This window comes from Drosophila teissieri, chromosome 3R (assembly GCF_016746235.2).
Source record: "Drosophila teissieri strain GT53w chromosome 3R, Prin_Dtei_1.1, whole genome shotgun sequence".
Lineage (NCBI taxonomy): Eukaryota > Metazoa > Arthropoda > Insecta > Diptera > Drosophilidae > Drosophila > Drosophila teissieri.
This window is the reverse complement of record NC_053032.1, coordinates 6,154,907-6,167,565: the sequence shown is the minus strand read 5'-3', so window position 1 is coordinate 6,167,565 and position 12,659 is coordinate 6,154,907. Positions and strand designations below refer to the sequence as shown.

Genomic DNA, 12,659 nt, shown 5'->3' with positions numbered 1-12,659 from the left:
TTACAGCAAAACTGCGTTTATTTATGACGTCGGACGAAGTGTGCATAATGTGCTTTGGCTATGGCCCAACCATAACAATAACAGAACTGCGAGTATATATACTCCACTATCTGATGCATATTCCTCATAAAAACATATGTATTTGCGTTAATTATGTCCCTTTTTGCCGCTGCCGCTGTGCGGCGCATTAAAAGCAGGCAGCAAAAAGCGTATTGCTCACATGTGTCCGCCGCAACACCATAAATTAACGGAAGGACAATGGAATGTCCTGGCCAAATTGTTTTCAGATTCAGATTACAGCATACACGATAGTTAGTTTCATTAATTGCAACCTCTGCGCATAAATCACAGCCAGCTGAAAAGGCATAAACTTTATGATATCTTTCGTGAGATGGCATTTTCGGTCTTGGGTGCATTGTGAACTTAGACAAAACAATTTAATACACATTCTTGGGGTCTCAGTTGCTGGCAAATCTCGACCCACTTTAGCCATGATCTTAATGAAATATTCAAAACTATGCAACTTTGTAATTTGAATTAGAACTTTGAACTTTATTTTTTTTGATTGAAACAACATATTTTTTACATTTTATTCAATTATTCAATGTCCACTTTGCATTTCAGGCGTCTTTTTAAAGATAAAATAAAAAAAAGGAGGCAAGCTGCACTTCAAATTAGGAATACTTAAATATGAGTTTTCCCCGCTCTTTTAACGGTAAAGAATATGGCTTTTTTAAATTTACGATTTCCCATTTCATTAGTCCTTATCGTAAAATGCACCTGCATAAAATGTTTATTTCCATAATTGAATCCCTTTATCGTGCAATCTATCTGCAACTGCAGTCTGCAGTGGCATTACATTGCTGCCAAGAAGTCAGGGACTTGGCCAGAGTTGCCGTAAACTTTAATTAAATTAGTTCCACGATTTATCATGGCCTGGCAATCGCTTAAAATGCCCAACGAGCTCGAAATCCTTACCCACTTTTTCCCGGCCCTCATATTTCTTTCCTTCGTTCTCTGTTTTTTCGGTGGTGTTGCATTCTTGTACAGGAATTAAAGGGTCTGTCAGTTCCCATCCCTTATACACATTCCGTTCGGTCCCACTTTTCGTCCTCTGCCCCTTTCTGGCTTTTTTCGACTGCACCAGAAGGTCATTCGCTGTGAGTTATGGCCAAAGCGGTTTGGGCCACGTACCTCTCTAATAGGCGCTTTTGGACGCTGACAAAAGACCGCAATATGAACTAGTAGTGGTGCACTTAAGTGAAATGCAAGCAAAGTTACACTTAAAGATATTTTTAAAAGAAAGTAAATAGTATTTTGAAATAGAAAGTAAATCAGTAATACAACAAAAGAGAATGCTATAGTCAAGTTCCCCGACTATCAGAAATCAATTTGCGTCTATGTCTCTGAAATCTGCATGTATAATCCAGACTTTATAGCTTTTATAGTTCCTGAGATCTCAACGTTCATACGGGCGTACAGACGGATAAGGTCATATTGACTCGGCTATTGATCCTTATCAGGAATATATATACTCTATGACGTCGAAAACGCTTCCCTTTCAGTTCGACACAACTGTTATACCCTTTTACTCTACGAGTAACGAGTAATAAGGGTTTTCATTTTCAGCGATATATTCTTGGCTTTAGGTTGTGCCTTACTGTTTTTTTAAATGTTTTAACTATATATTAGAAGTAAGAATTTGGCTCCCGCATTTTTCGTAGCCCCGTTTAATTTTCAATGGAACGTGCCAAAAAAATCACTTAATGAATGCTTGGCCAAGAAAGCACGTTTAAATTTTCGCGGGGAATGTGGAAAGGCATAAAAAACGGACCAAAAGGAGGGAAAATAATTCTGTGCAGGGCCTGTGCCATTTGTTTTCAATTTGTGCGCTGCACTGAGCACTCGCATTTGATGTTTGCTATTCCCGCCCCGCTTTTCCAGCATCCAGCTGTGCTTCCGCTAGCTCACATTTTCACTTAGCCGAGTGCCTCGGCCCGTACTACTGCAGTCGGTAGTTTTTGGGGGCCGAAAGGAAAATGGCTTCATCGGAAGGCGACTGTAGAAATTCGCCATGAAACTCCCGCTTTGAGGTTTGCGAACGGACCTTGCGGGGCATTTCGCACCGAAATGCACCGGATGCAAAAGTAATTTTAGCAGCAGCGTGAGCTCAAGAGTTCTCCGACTAAATCTCCCCGGAACCCGCTCGAAAGCCCCAATCTGAAGCTTTTACGAGAGTAAAATGTTTAAGGTCGCTCTGCATGTGGCACGGTCAAAGTTTCCATGGCTGTTGCAGACTTGTAGGAAGAATTTGCGCATAAATTTGTTTAAAATTAAACAGGCATAATTGCATGCCCGATTTAATGATGCCACTTGGTGATGCGCATTGTAAGCAGACATTTCGCGTGGCACTCGCGCAGATAAAGATACATTTTATAGAAGGCCAGACGCAGATACAGATACATAGTGCAGAGGCCCCATTTGCCGAATGCGCCGGGTACATACTCAAATATGAATTAGCATAAATTCAAAAGGTAATTAAAATCTCCGACTCGCCTTTACCACGACCCTTAACTCCTGCATGCCCTTTTGGCCAAGAGCGACCCCCATTAGCCATTATCCTGTGCGTGTGTGCCGCATTTATGCAAACGGCCATTTTGGAAAACGCACTGCAAAAGTCCAGACGAATGCGTCGAATGGAGTGGAGTGGAACATGAACCGGAGTGCATTAAACAATTAATTAGTCGGGGGAATTGGGGATTTGTAATTGGTGCATATAAGAGATACTTAAATTAAACGGTTGGCAGAATGATAAGGTACTCTCATTGTGGACTTATACATTAAAACTGGAAAAACCCAAGAGATTTACAGATATTCGATCCGTTATGGTATGTTATCAAAAAATATGAAAAATTCCAATTATGATACTAACTATGTATCAAAATGTTACAATCACTTTTACATCTCTAGTGTTCAATCGGTGTTTTATTGTTTTAAATTGCAATGCCTCAGAATTTTTATAAGTAAATTTGTAACTGTATTCTGATGACGCTGTTTTACCTCAAGGACTGCTTTATTAAGTTCACGATATTCCGGTTTCCACCATTACCATTTATCAACAAATATTTACAATGTTCGAGCTGACACGCCTCCATTCCTTTTTGCTCAGATTACCAAAACAAGCTGAGCACATAAAATTAAAATGCGCCAAGAGCAAATCAAATAGAAACAAAAGGTATACACAAATACTGAAATTATATGCAAATTTTATACGACTAGCCTGGGGTTATACCAAACTCAGACTAAAGCTTGAATGGAAAACGACGGCAGATGGGAGAAAGTGGCGCACCTCACCGTCTTGGTATCAAATCTTCATACGCTTCATAGGCGAAAATAAAAATACACGGAAATGGTTGAGGTCAAGAAGACAGAGGGGCATTAGCCCTTCTTTAGGTGTGGGTCATTTCATTTCATGTTTGCTGGTGTATACAAGTAACACAGAGTGGAAATAACTATAAATTCTAGCAGGACATTATATAAGTTTTCTGCTGTCAAGGTAAAAGGATTGTAATTTTTAAGAGCCGAAATACTAAAATATAGGAAAAATATAGAAAACTAAATATCCAACTGCAAATAGATTCGAGCCCCGACTAATTTCCGGTGCAGAAAGATACAGATACGAATAAGCGAAAACCTGTAGCAGATGCCAATTCTTGTTCAGAAGCAGGCTGAGAGCGGATCTCAGGACCCAGCTCCAGGCTGGAAGTCCTGCAGAGTAAAAGTTATGGGCGGCATCAACTGCAGAGCTAGATGGCTCCTTCTGGCCGGGCCCAATTCAGACAGTAAATTCCGACCGTTCCGCCCCTGCTCGCAAATACGCAATTGCAGATGCGACGATGATGCTGGCGATTGCGGCAGTTTATTTATACCCCCTGGTAAAAGTCAGGGGCGTGCGGAGGGGGTTTTGTGGGCAGAAGGGGCTGAAGGGGGACCAACAGCAGAAGGAGGTTGCTGATGTCTGTCGGCGGAGTAGGTTGCTTGGATGGCAACATTTTAATGTAACCCATGATGCTGCCTTTGCCAACCCAATCCATGAATCTCATCTCCGGGTGTGGGCGTGGCTGCTGGAATAGGGGGCGGTGGGTGGTGGTCTGTGCAGGGTGTGGGGTGTGTGGTGTGTCCTTGCCGCAGTGTGTGTTTTTTGCTGATAGATATAGATACACGGGTTCCAGCAGCTCGATGTTGCCAAGCGATAGCGATAAAGACGAGCGTGGCGTGCAATGCATGTTATAATGAAAACCCCTTAAACCAAATAATGCGCGCCTTCACCCGCCCACTTGCCAACTTGCCCACCCACCCAGCATCCCACACCTCTCTAGTTGATATACGGAAAGGGCTGGGAAATCCCAAGGATGCGACGGGAGCATCCTATCTGGGACATTCATTACACAGCGAATTCTCCCAGATTCCGCGCAGATAAATTGCTCATCATTTCACATCGGATTTTGGCTTTCTGGCAACAAACAACAGCGAAATTCCACCATCAAAAATGCTGCGAAATCTCTCTCAAGCTTTGCGGCATAGTACAGTAATAAGAAGGTACATAGTTGGTGGAAAGTATAAACAAATGAATATGAATGGCAATCAGGCAAACATGAATTTATTATAATCATTGATGGAAAATTAGTTGGGCCAAGTGTTTTTATTACAACGACTGGGAAATATTAACGAGCAGTACTTACTTAAAGGCATTTGAAAAAGTAAATGACTCAAAAGACAAAGGCATTACTTCAAACAATTTTTTTAAGAAATGAATATAGTTTATATTATTGTAATATCAATATTCATGTAATTTATATTATTTAATTAATATTATTCAACATTAAAGTTCATTATTTAATAAACTTATAATCTTGTTTAAAAGATAAAATAATGATGTACGTAAAAAAAGAGATGATTAATTCTTTATAATAAAGAAACTGAAAAACTGCAAACATTCTTATAGCTCCTATATTAACTTCGAAGTCTCCGTATTTATATATAAATAATATTCCTAGGTACAGTCCACTAACACACTATAAGTTATGTTAGCCTTTACCTCGCAGAGTTTAGACCTATCAAAGGCCACCCATTTTCCTCTGGCTCATTTTGTCATCGAGCACTTAAGTGAGTTGCAGCAAAAACATAAATTAAATGCCGAAAACATAAATATTTTCGACGGCACACACAGAAACCCAAAACCGTCTGCAGGTTTCCCCTTCCTGGCCGAAACCCCCATCCAGTTGGCCCGTTTGCCATTCTGCCAGAAATAGCGGTCGCCCAGAACTTCCGCCAGAAAGCGCCAAAAGAAAAGGAAACACCAAACCACGAAACACATCAGCAGTATCACTGGGTGGCGAATAAAGTGCCAGCAGTGCGAAAACTTTTAACATGCAAATGCGTCGCTGGCTTCGTCCTTTGTCTTTTTGTTCATTTTTCCAGGCTGTCCCTTTTTATTTTAATTTTATTTCGTTTTTAATTTTCACAAAGGGGGACGACCAGAAGCGAACGTGATATCGAAGTTGGCTGAGATAAGTGCAGACAGTTATCTGCCGCACGACCACGCCCCCTGGCCACGCCCATCGCGGCCGTCAAGGAAAAGTTTTAATTTCAGTTTGGGCACAGAAATTTTTAACGGACAGACGCGCCCCGTTTGCATCTGCATTCGTGAGTTTCTCGCGTATCTGTATCTGCATTTTGCATTTTAATTGCAAATGGAAACAGTTATCTAAATTGGTCGAAATATTAAAACGGCGCATCGAGCAGGCTCCCTTTTTTTACCGGTTGTGCCCCCTCCCCAGCGATTTCACCAGATGCGGCCCAACATGGGACACAAAAACCATTCCGGCGCATTCGAATGCGAGCTGCGAAATGCGTTACACATTTTTGGCGCAAGGCCAGCTTGCATATCCGCAAAAAAGGGTCCATTTAAGCCCTTTGCCGTGGTGCGCCATCCTGGTCACCAAATCCGACCCTCATACTGTTTCGAAAGTGCCTGGAAATCGTTGGGTGGCACACGTTTTTTCGTTATAAAGAGGTACATGTGAGCATTACACTTAAAGGGGGATTTAAACAAGGCACAGCTCAAGCAAACATCAGCTACTTTTATGAGGATGTTGAAAGATGTTGCCTTCTTTAAACACTATAGGACAAAGCTATAATTACTTTGAATAACACATTTAAGTTAACATTAATAATCTATAATGCAATGCCAAAATGAACCATTATGCTTTGTCCGGTACCATATGAGCTCTCAAAGATATGGAAAGCTCTTAATCCAGGAAATAACCTTCTCTACGGCCCTGATGAAGATCCGGAGTCCTGATCCAAGACTTTTCAAAATTTATCGAATTAATACGGCAAGCATCTAAACTCGCCAAGAACTCGCCAATTCATTTCCGACTTCCGCCTGACTTTGACTCTGACCACGCCCCCCTTCTAAAGTTTGCGATCCAAGTTTCGCCATTTCAGGAGATTAAAGGCTGCCAAATTCGGAAAGAGACGCAGACTCTTTGGCAATGCAAATCGTAAATTCAGCCCTTTCCTTTTGTGCACTTGGCTAGGTTTGTTTGGCCAATCGCTCGGGCAATTAGTTAAATTTATTATTTGAGCACGCACCGCAACCGCAGCAGCAGGATCCCAGGGGCGTGGCCGGAAAGCGAGGGCGGGAACAAAGCAGTTTGCATTTGTCTCCGCATGAAAGGATTAATGACAGGCAACAAACAAGCAAACCGAAATCCCACCAGACCCCTTCCGTTCCCGCGCGACCGATGCATGCATACAATCTTGTCACTCACAGTTACTACACTGAGAAAAATAACCTGAAACTTGGGTTATAAAATATTTTGAGCAAGATACTATGATACTAGTAATACTATAAATCGAATACATAGAATTCTACAAAGAATATAAATACAAAGAAATATTGTTAATGTATTCACTTGGTTTTGACTAGAAACCCCGGATAGTCTCTATACAAAATAAAAATATATAAAATTGTAAATAAAACATTGGCCCATGTGATTATCCCTGAAACCGACTCAATAACAACAAGAGCCCACTGTAACATTCATATTTTATTTTCTGCCTACGGACTTGCATTCTGTCGTCCGTGAAAAATATAAATATAAGGCAGTCTGTAAATATAAGGCAATGCGAGGCTAATTCGTTTTTATGTGGGGTCCACGAAATATTTAAATTATTATTTATGGCACAGTTTTTCTCATTTGCATTTGCCATTTTCCATTTTTCCACTCGTGCATCTCCTTCGCTCGCCGCATGCTAACGGATATTGGGGAAAATGGCTATGCATTCGTCCATAAATTGCGCGGGACTCATAAATCAAACGCGCGAGACTTCAATTAATGCCCCACTATTGCCAGCGATAATTCATTTACTAATTTATCTTTTGCAAACAGAGAGCGGCGTGCCAGCATTAATTACAATGCAATTACTTATAGCTTATGGCTTGCAGTGCGAGCATGCTCACAATTATCTGATTGGGGGCGTGGTGCAAATGAATGCATCTGAACAAACTCACAACACAACCTTCTTTCGAGAGCCCCAATATATAATTGTACAATAGCAATCTTAATATTAAAAGAAAACGGATCTAGTTTGAACGTGGAGCGCTAAAGCAGGCAAGCAGTTGAAAATGCAAGCAGTTTGTGGTGAATTTGATTGCCAAACTGCTTGTTTAGGGATCTTTCGATCTGTTGGAGGAAAATTACAAGACTACTGTCAATTAAATTGAATAATTGTAAAAGTTTGATAGTTTTGTAATATACAAAATAATGTAAACCTGGCTCATACAATTTTATATCTTTTGTTCCCAACCATTTGTCGTTGTCTTAATGGGAATGGGAATATGGGAATCATTTATGCGCATGGATCACATTGTAGTAGCTTATATCAGTCCAATAATAATTGAAAAAACGCTCCTGTTCGAACTGGTTCTTGATTCGTCCTGATTAAATTGAATTAAATTGTACCTGAAAATGTGCTTTATTTAAACGAATTTAATTAGATAAATTTGACACCTGAGATTTCTAAACTCCTAGTAACCAATCCGTATGTTTTTAAAGCAGTATTGAATAAATATTTTAAAGCTAAACGTGTTTATATTTAAATTATCTATTAAGTCTTCTAAGATTTAATGTTGTGTACACTTTTGGTAACTTATATAAACAATTTTAAAACGGAAAGCAATTGAAATTTTCATATGTAAACTATTCATCAAACCAGATGGTGTTTTAGGTGTTTTATGGTGTTTTAAGCCACAACAAAATGGATCAACTAATTCGTTCCGGGCAAAGTTCCAGATTTATTTTAGGCCCCCACTTCTATCGACATAAAAAAAAAATCGGTGGCCAAAAAACCTGTACTTGACATATAGTCAATATTTACTCAGCTTAAACGAAACCAAGTCGTAAATGAATTTAAGATTTCTTAAGTATTTCGATGCAAATAATATTAGGGACACGCGTTTTGGCCGACCAGAACTTTGTCCAAACTAGAGAACTTTGCTTTTTTCCAAACTCAACGCACGACAATCACAGTATTAAACACCAAAATATTATTTCACTTCAGCACACAATTTGGTGGCTTTGTCACATCTTCAACGAGATACTCACCCAATCGAATTTCACGTGCCGCTGCCCGCGTTCTACTGGGATGACAGCCCCTTGGCAGTGCATATAGAGTCACAGAGCCGAGCATCATCATCATCACCAGCTATCATCAACTCGTAAATCCAACACCACGACCTTTGTTTACAACCGCGTTCGTCGTTGGGGATGTGGAAACAGTGGGAAATTGAGCTCTGGAGCCGCGGAATCTGGGCCACTGCATCCTGGCCAAATGATCCCAGCCGAATGACCGGCCGTCTGTGGAGGCGGCTCGATTTGGAATCGAGAGATTGTCGGCGGATTCTGGTTCCAGGTTCCAGCAGCAGCATCCAATAAGCGAGTAAGTCGGAAGCAGTGTTGACGTTTTTCTAGATGTATTAGCTAAATATGTAAGAAAATTAGTTGTAGCTAAAAATATAAAAATATAGTAGTAGTATTTCTGAATGATTTTATTTTTTAAAAGTTTATTATATATTAAGAACATTTTACGATATTAACTTTAAGTATAAGAAATAAAATAAATTGTGTTTTTACCAACATACAAAATGTTGATTTTACTGAAATCTGAATACATATATGGTTATCATTATACTTTTTTTCAAGCTCAAATGATGCCGGACAGAGTCTAGGATGACATCACTGGTCCTGAGGTAAACATTTGAGGGAACTGCGCAGGCGTTAACTCTGGTTTCATATCCGCCTCCATCAGGCTGGAAATCGCTGGTGGAGGAGGAACTGAAAGTGGGCTCTCTCTGAAGCCTCTGTCGAGCTCCTTAGCCAGGCCTTACTGTTGCCATTTTATGCGGCAGGGTGGCGGAAAGGAAAAACCCGATTTCCACCCCTAAACTGGCCAGAGTCTCACGGCTTGCGTTCCAATCGACTTTTGCGACTCTCTCTCAGGGGAGGTTTTCGTCCGAAAATCAATAAAAGTCACGTCGACGTCCATGTTGCTCTGCTCCTGCCGCTGAGGCCTCAGCCTCCGACTCCGGCAGACAATGAAATGATGTTCTGGCTAAAGGACGACGGAATGGGAGGTTGGCTGCGGGGCTGGGAGTTTGAGCCGGGGACGCACGTGTTGTCTCTGGACTTCTGCCTCGAATGCGTGCGAGTAGCAGCAACAATACCAATTACAATAAAGACAGACATTTAGCCAGGATTCATTCCGAGGAGGGCCGGGACAGGGCCGCCAGCAAGACATGTGAAAAAAAGGACTAGGAGCGAGGATGAAAAATTTGCCAAATGTGTTCCAGCAACGGGTTTCTAATGGAAACAATTAAGTCATTAGCAAGTGTTGATTTTGGTGAGCGATGAGCCGGGTTGGGGATTTAGTTAAACTAATGTGCTCCGGCCATAATGGAGTCCTTTGGGGACTTCGGATGCGATCCCCGCACAAGCTCCCGAATAGTTCCTGTCCAGTGGCAGACCCAGCTCGTTGGGCCGCCTTACAAATGCCTCTCATTTCTCTCAATTACAGTGAACAACTTCCGTTCGGGTTCACTTTTCGCCACACAGACCCCTTCGAAAAACCCACACTCCCCGTTTTGGCCATGTGAGTGTTTACGTCAAGAGGTGAACTGACTGCCATTTTTTAACCATGATTGAAGAGTTAAATGCTGTGGCACTTTGAGCGGGCTCAGTTAACTTTTTGGCAAATGACTTTCGGCAGTGTTAACCGTTGGCATACCAGATCAGGATGGAGGTTACATTCTGTTTTTGGTGTCAAGGTGGGACCTTGGGGGCCTTGAAAGATCTCTTATTTAATATGGTTTTAGAGTGTAAGAGGTAAGAAGTAATGGTAATTACTTCAAAATTTAGAAACCATAATGTTGCTTAGAATTAGTTTTTAATTTTTAATTCACATCTTCATTTACTATGTATTTTAAGATTCCCTGTCCCGAAATCTGTAAAATACTTTTGCCCTAGCCTGCTTTCCTTGTTTAGTTTTATTGAATACCAAACCCTTTAATTCGTGGCCTTAAGACGTGTTTATTCCCTCGTGGTAGCTAACTTACCCCGTATACAGACCAATCCAACTACATAGGAAAAGACAGATTAAACTTTTTAGAGAACGTTATTTACTTAAGCATATTATTGTGTGTTTGCATAAGCCGACGGATGCAGAGCAAAATTCATAAGGCACAAGCGGTGGCTCAGTTCCAAGTGTGTCCGAAAATAATGAAGACTGAATGGGAGCTAATTGAATGAATCATTAATAATATAAACACAGACCGCATCCGGACTGGCGAATTGCCGAAAAAGCGAGACGAGAGGCGAAATTGAGGTCCAGAGGTTCCAGTCTTGTTGCGTGGGAATGGAAATTGTGACGTTGAGGGCTTATTACGACAAGGAGGGCACTGGGATGACGGTCTGGAAGAGATGAAGTCGCGCATCGGCGTGGCCCAACTTATTGGTGGCATTGCAGTAGTAGTCCCCGAAGTCCTCCTCCCCCACGCTATCGATGCGCAGCACAGAGGTTGTGGTTCCCGAGGAAGATGCGGTGTTGGCCACCTCGTGGTGCCGGCTGGACTGCAGGGGCACTCCATTCTTGTGCCAAACTACCGTCGGAGCCGGGTAGCCCTGCACAGAGCACTCCAGCTCCGCGGAGTGGGACACCATCTGGGCGATCTTGGGCCTTTGGACGGCGATCTGCGGACGGAACTCCACCTCGACGCGGATCAACCTCTTGTCCGGCTGGCCCTCTCCGTTCTGCGCGATGCAGTAGTAGCCGCCGCGATCCATCCGGTGCACTGCACGAATCCGGAGAGTTGGTTCCGCCAGCAAATGGCCTCCGGCTGGCATCACGGCATTATGCTCGCGGGCCCAGGAGACCGTGGGCTTGGGAAAGCCATTGGCATGGCAGGTCAGCTCTAGATTCTGACCCTCCGTCACCAGGGTGCTCTTAGGGGTGTTCTCCGCGATCACTGGTGGGGTCTTGATCTGCAGGCTCAGCTTCTTGGTCACCTTCTCCGTGGCCGAAACGAGCACCTGACACTCGTACGGACCCATGTCACTGACTTCGATGTTCTGAATGCGGAAGGTGTAGGTGGCGCTGCCGGTCTTGGGTCCTTCGGTGACCGTTACGTTGTACCGCTGGTCGGGAAGACTAAGGATATTCCGCATGGAGAGCACCACCGAATTGGTGTCCGACTCGCTGGGACGCTTGGCCCAGCTCACCGAGAGCTGTCCCACCTCCTCCACGGTGCAGTTGAACTCCACAGAGTCGCCCACACTGGCCACCACGTCCTTGCTGATCTGGCTGATCACTGGGGCTCCTAGCACCGCCTCCAAGCTGATCGCAAGGCACAATATTAGAACGTTATAAAGCCGCAGACCCGCCATGGCTGTTCTGTAAGAAATCAAAAGTGATTTGATATTTAACTGTACGAGTGCATCACTTTATATTACATGAAACGGTTTAATTTGCAGTCATTTGATCGCGTTTGTTTTTCTAAATGCTTCCTATGTAATATAATGCAAAACTGCATTTTTTACCCATCTTACATTCTTTGAATTCAATATAATGAGCCTAACTAAGGTCTGTTATTAATGGAGAAATCAAAGTTCACAAGTATACCAATAGATCTTTAAATAAGGAAATAGATTTAGGCCACACACTCGTTTAAACACAATAAATAATAATATAATGCTTGTACACACTTTTCGGTTTTATCGTCTTATTTTAATAATATTCATACAGTTCTGTTTATTTACAGGATGTTGCTGTTGATTTTGTGACTCTTTTCCCTCGGTTATCTCGGATGTTGTGGGTTCAATGCGCTTCACTTCGCGTTCGGGACTCGACTGAATTGTCTGAGCTCTGCTCAAAAATCCGTATCGCTGCTGAGGTTCTGAGTATCTCTATCTGAGAATCGAGTTATTTTTGTTTTTGTATTCTTCCTGACGCGCCGACGTCGAGTGCTCAGTTTCTCGAGGAGAGTCCCGAAATTTGTACACCGCGAGAACGAAGCACACATGCATCATTATGATTGATTA

The 12,659-nt window shown here is 42.3% G+C and overlaps 1 protein-coding gene across 3 annotated transcripts; it reads right to left on the bottom strand.

The window, feature by feature from the left end:
• Window positions 1-10,814: 10,814 nt before the first annotated feature.
• LOC122621288 (protein amalgam) lies at window positions 10,815-12,459 on the bottom strand. 3 transcript variants are annotated; one of them, XM_043799108.1, is made up of 2 exons: window positions 12,378-12,459; window positions 10,815-12,012 (listed from the first exon to the last, which is right to left on the bottom strand). In XM_043799108.1, the coding sequence occupies exon 2, from the start codon at window positions 12,003-12,005 to the stop codon at window positions 11,004-11,006; it is 1,002 nt and encodes a 333-aa protein (XP_043655043.1). In that variant the 5' UTR covers window positions 12,006-12,012; window positions 12,378-12,459; the 3' UTR covers window positions 10,815-11,003. The 3 variants fall into 3 exon arrangements, with proteins under 3 accessions (XP_043655043.1, XP_043655044.1, XP_043655045.1); XM_043799109.1 differs by having other exon boundaries at window positions 12,362-12,455; XM_043799110.1 differs by having other exon boundaries at window positions 10,815-12,007; window positions 12,378-12,386.
• Window positions 12,460-12,659: the final 200 nt, after the last annotated feature.

What these genes read in the sequence shown, in the direction of transcription:
- LOC122621288 (XM_043799108.1), bottom strand. Translation starts at nt 12,005, where the DNA reads ATGGCGGGTCTGCGGCTTTATAACGTTCTAATATTGTGCCTTGCGATC.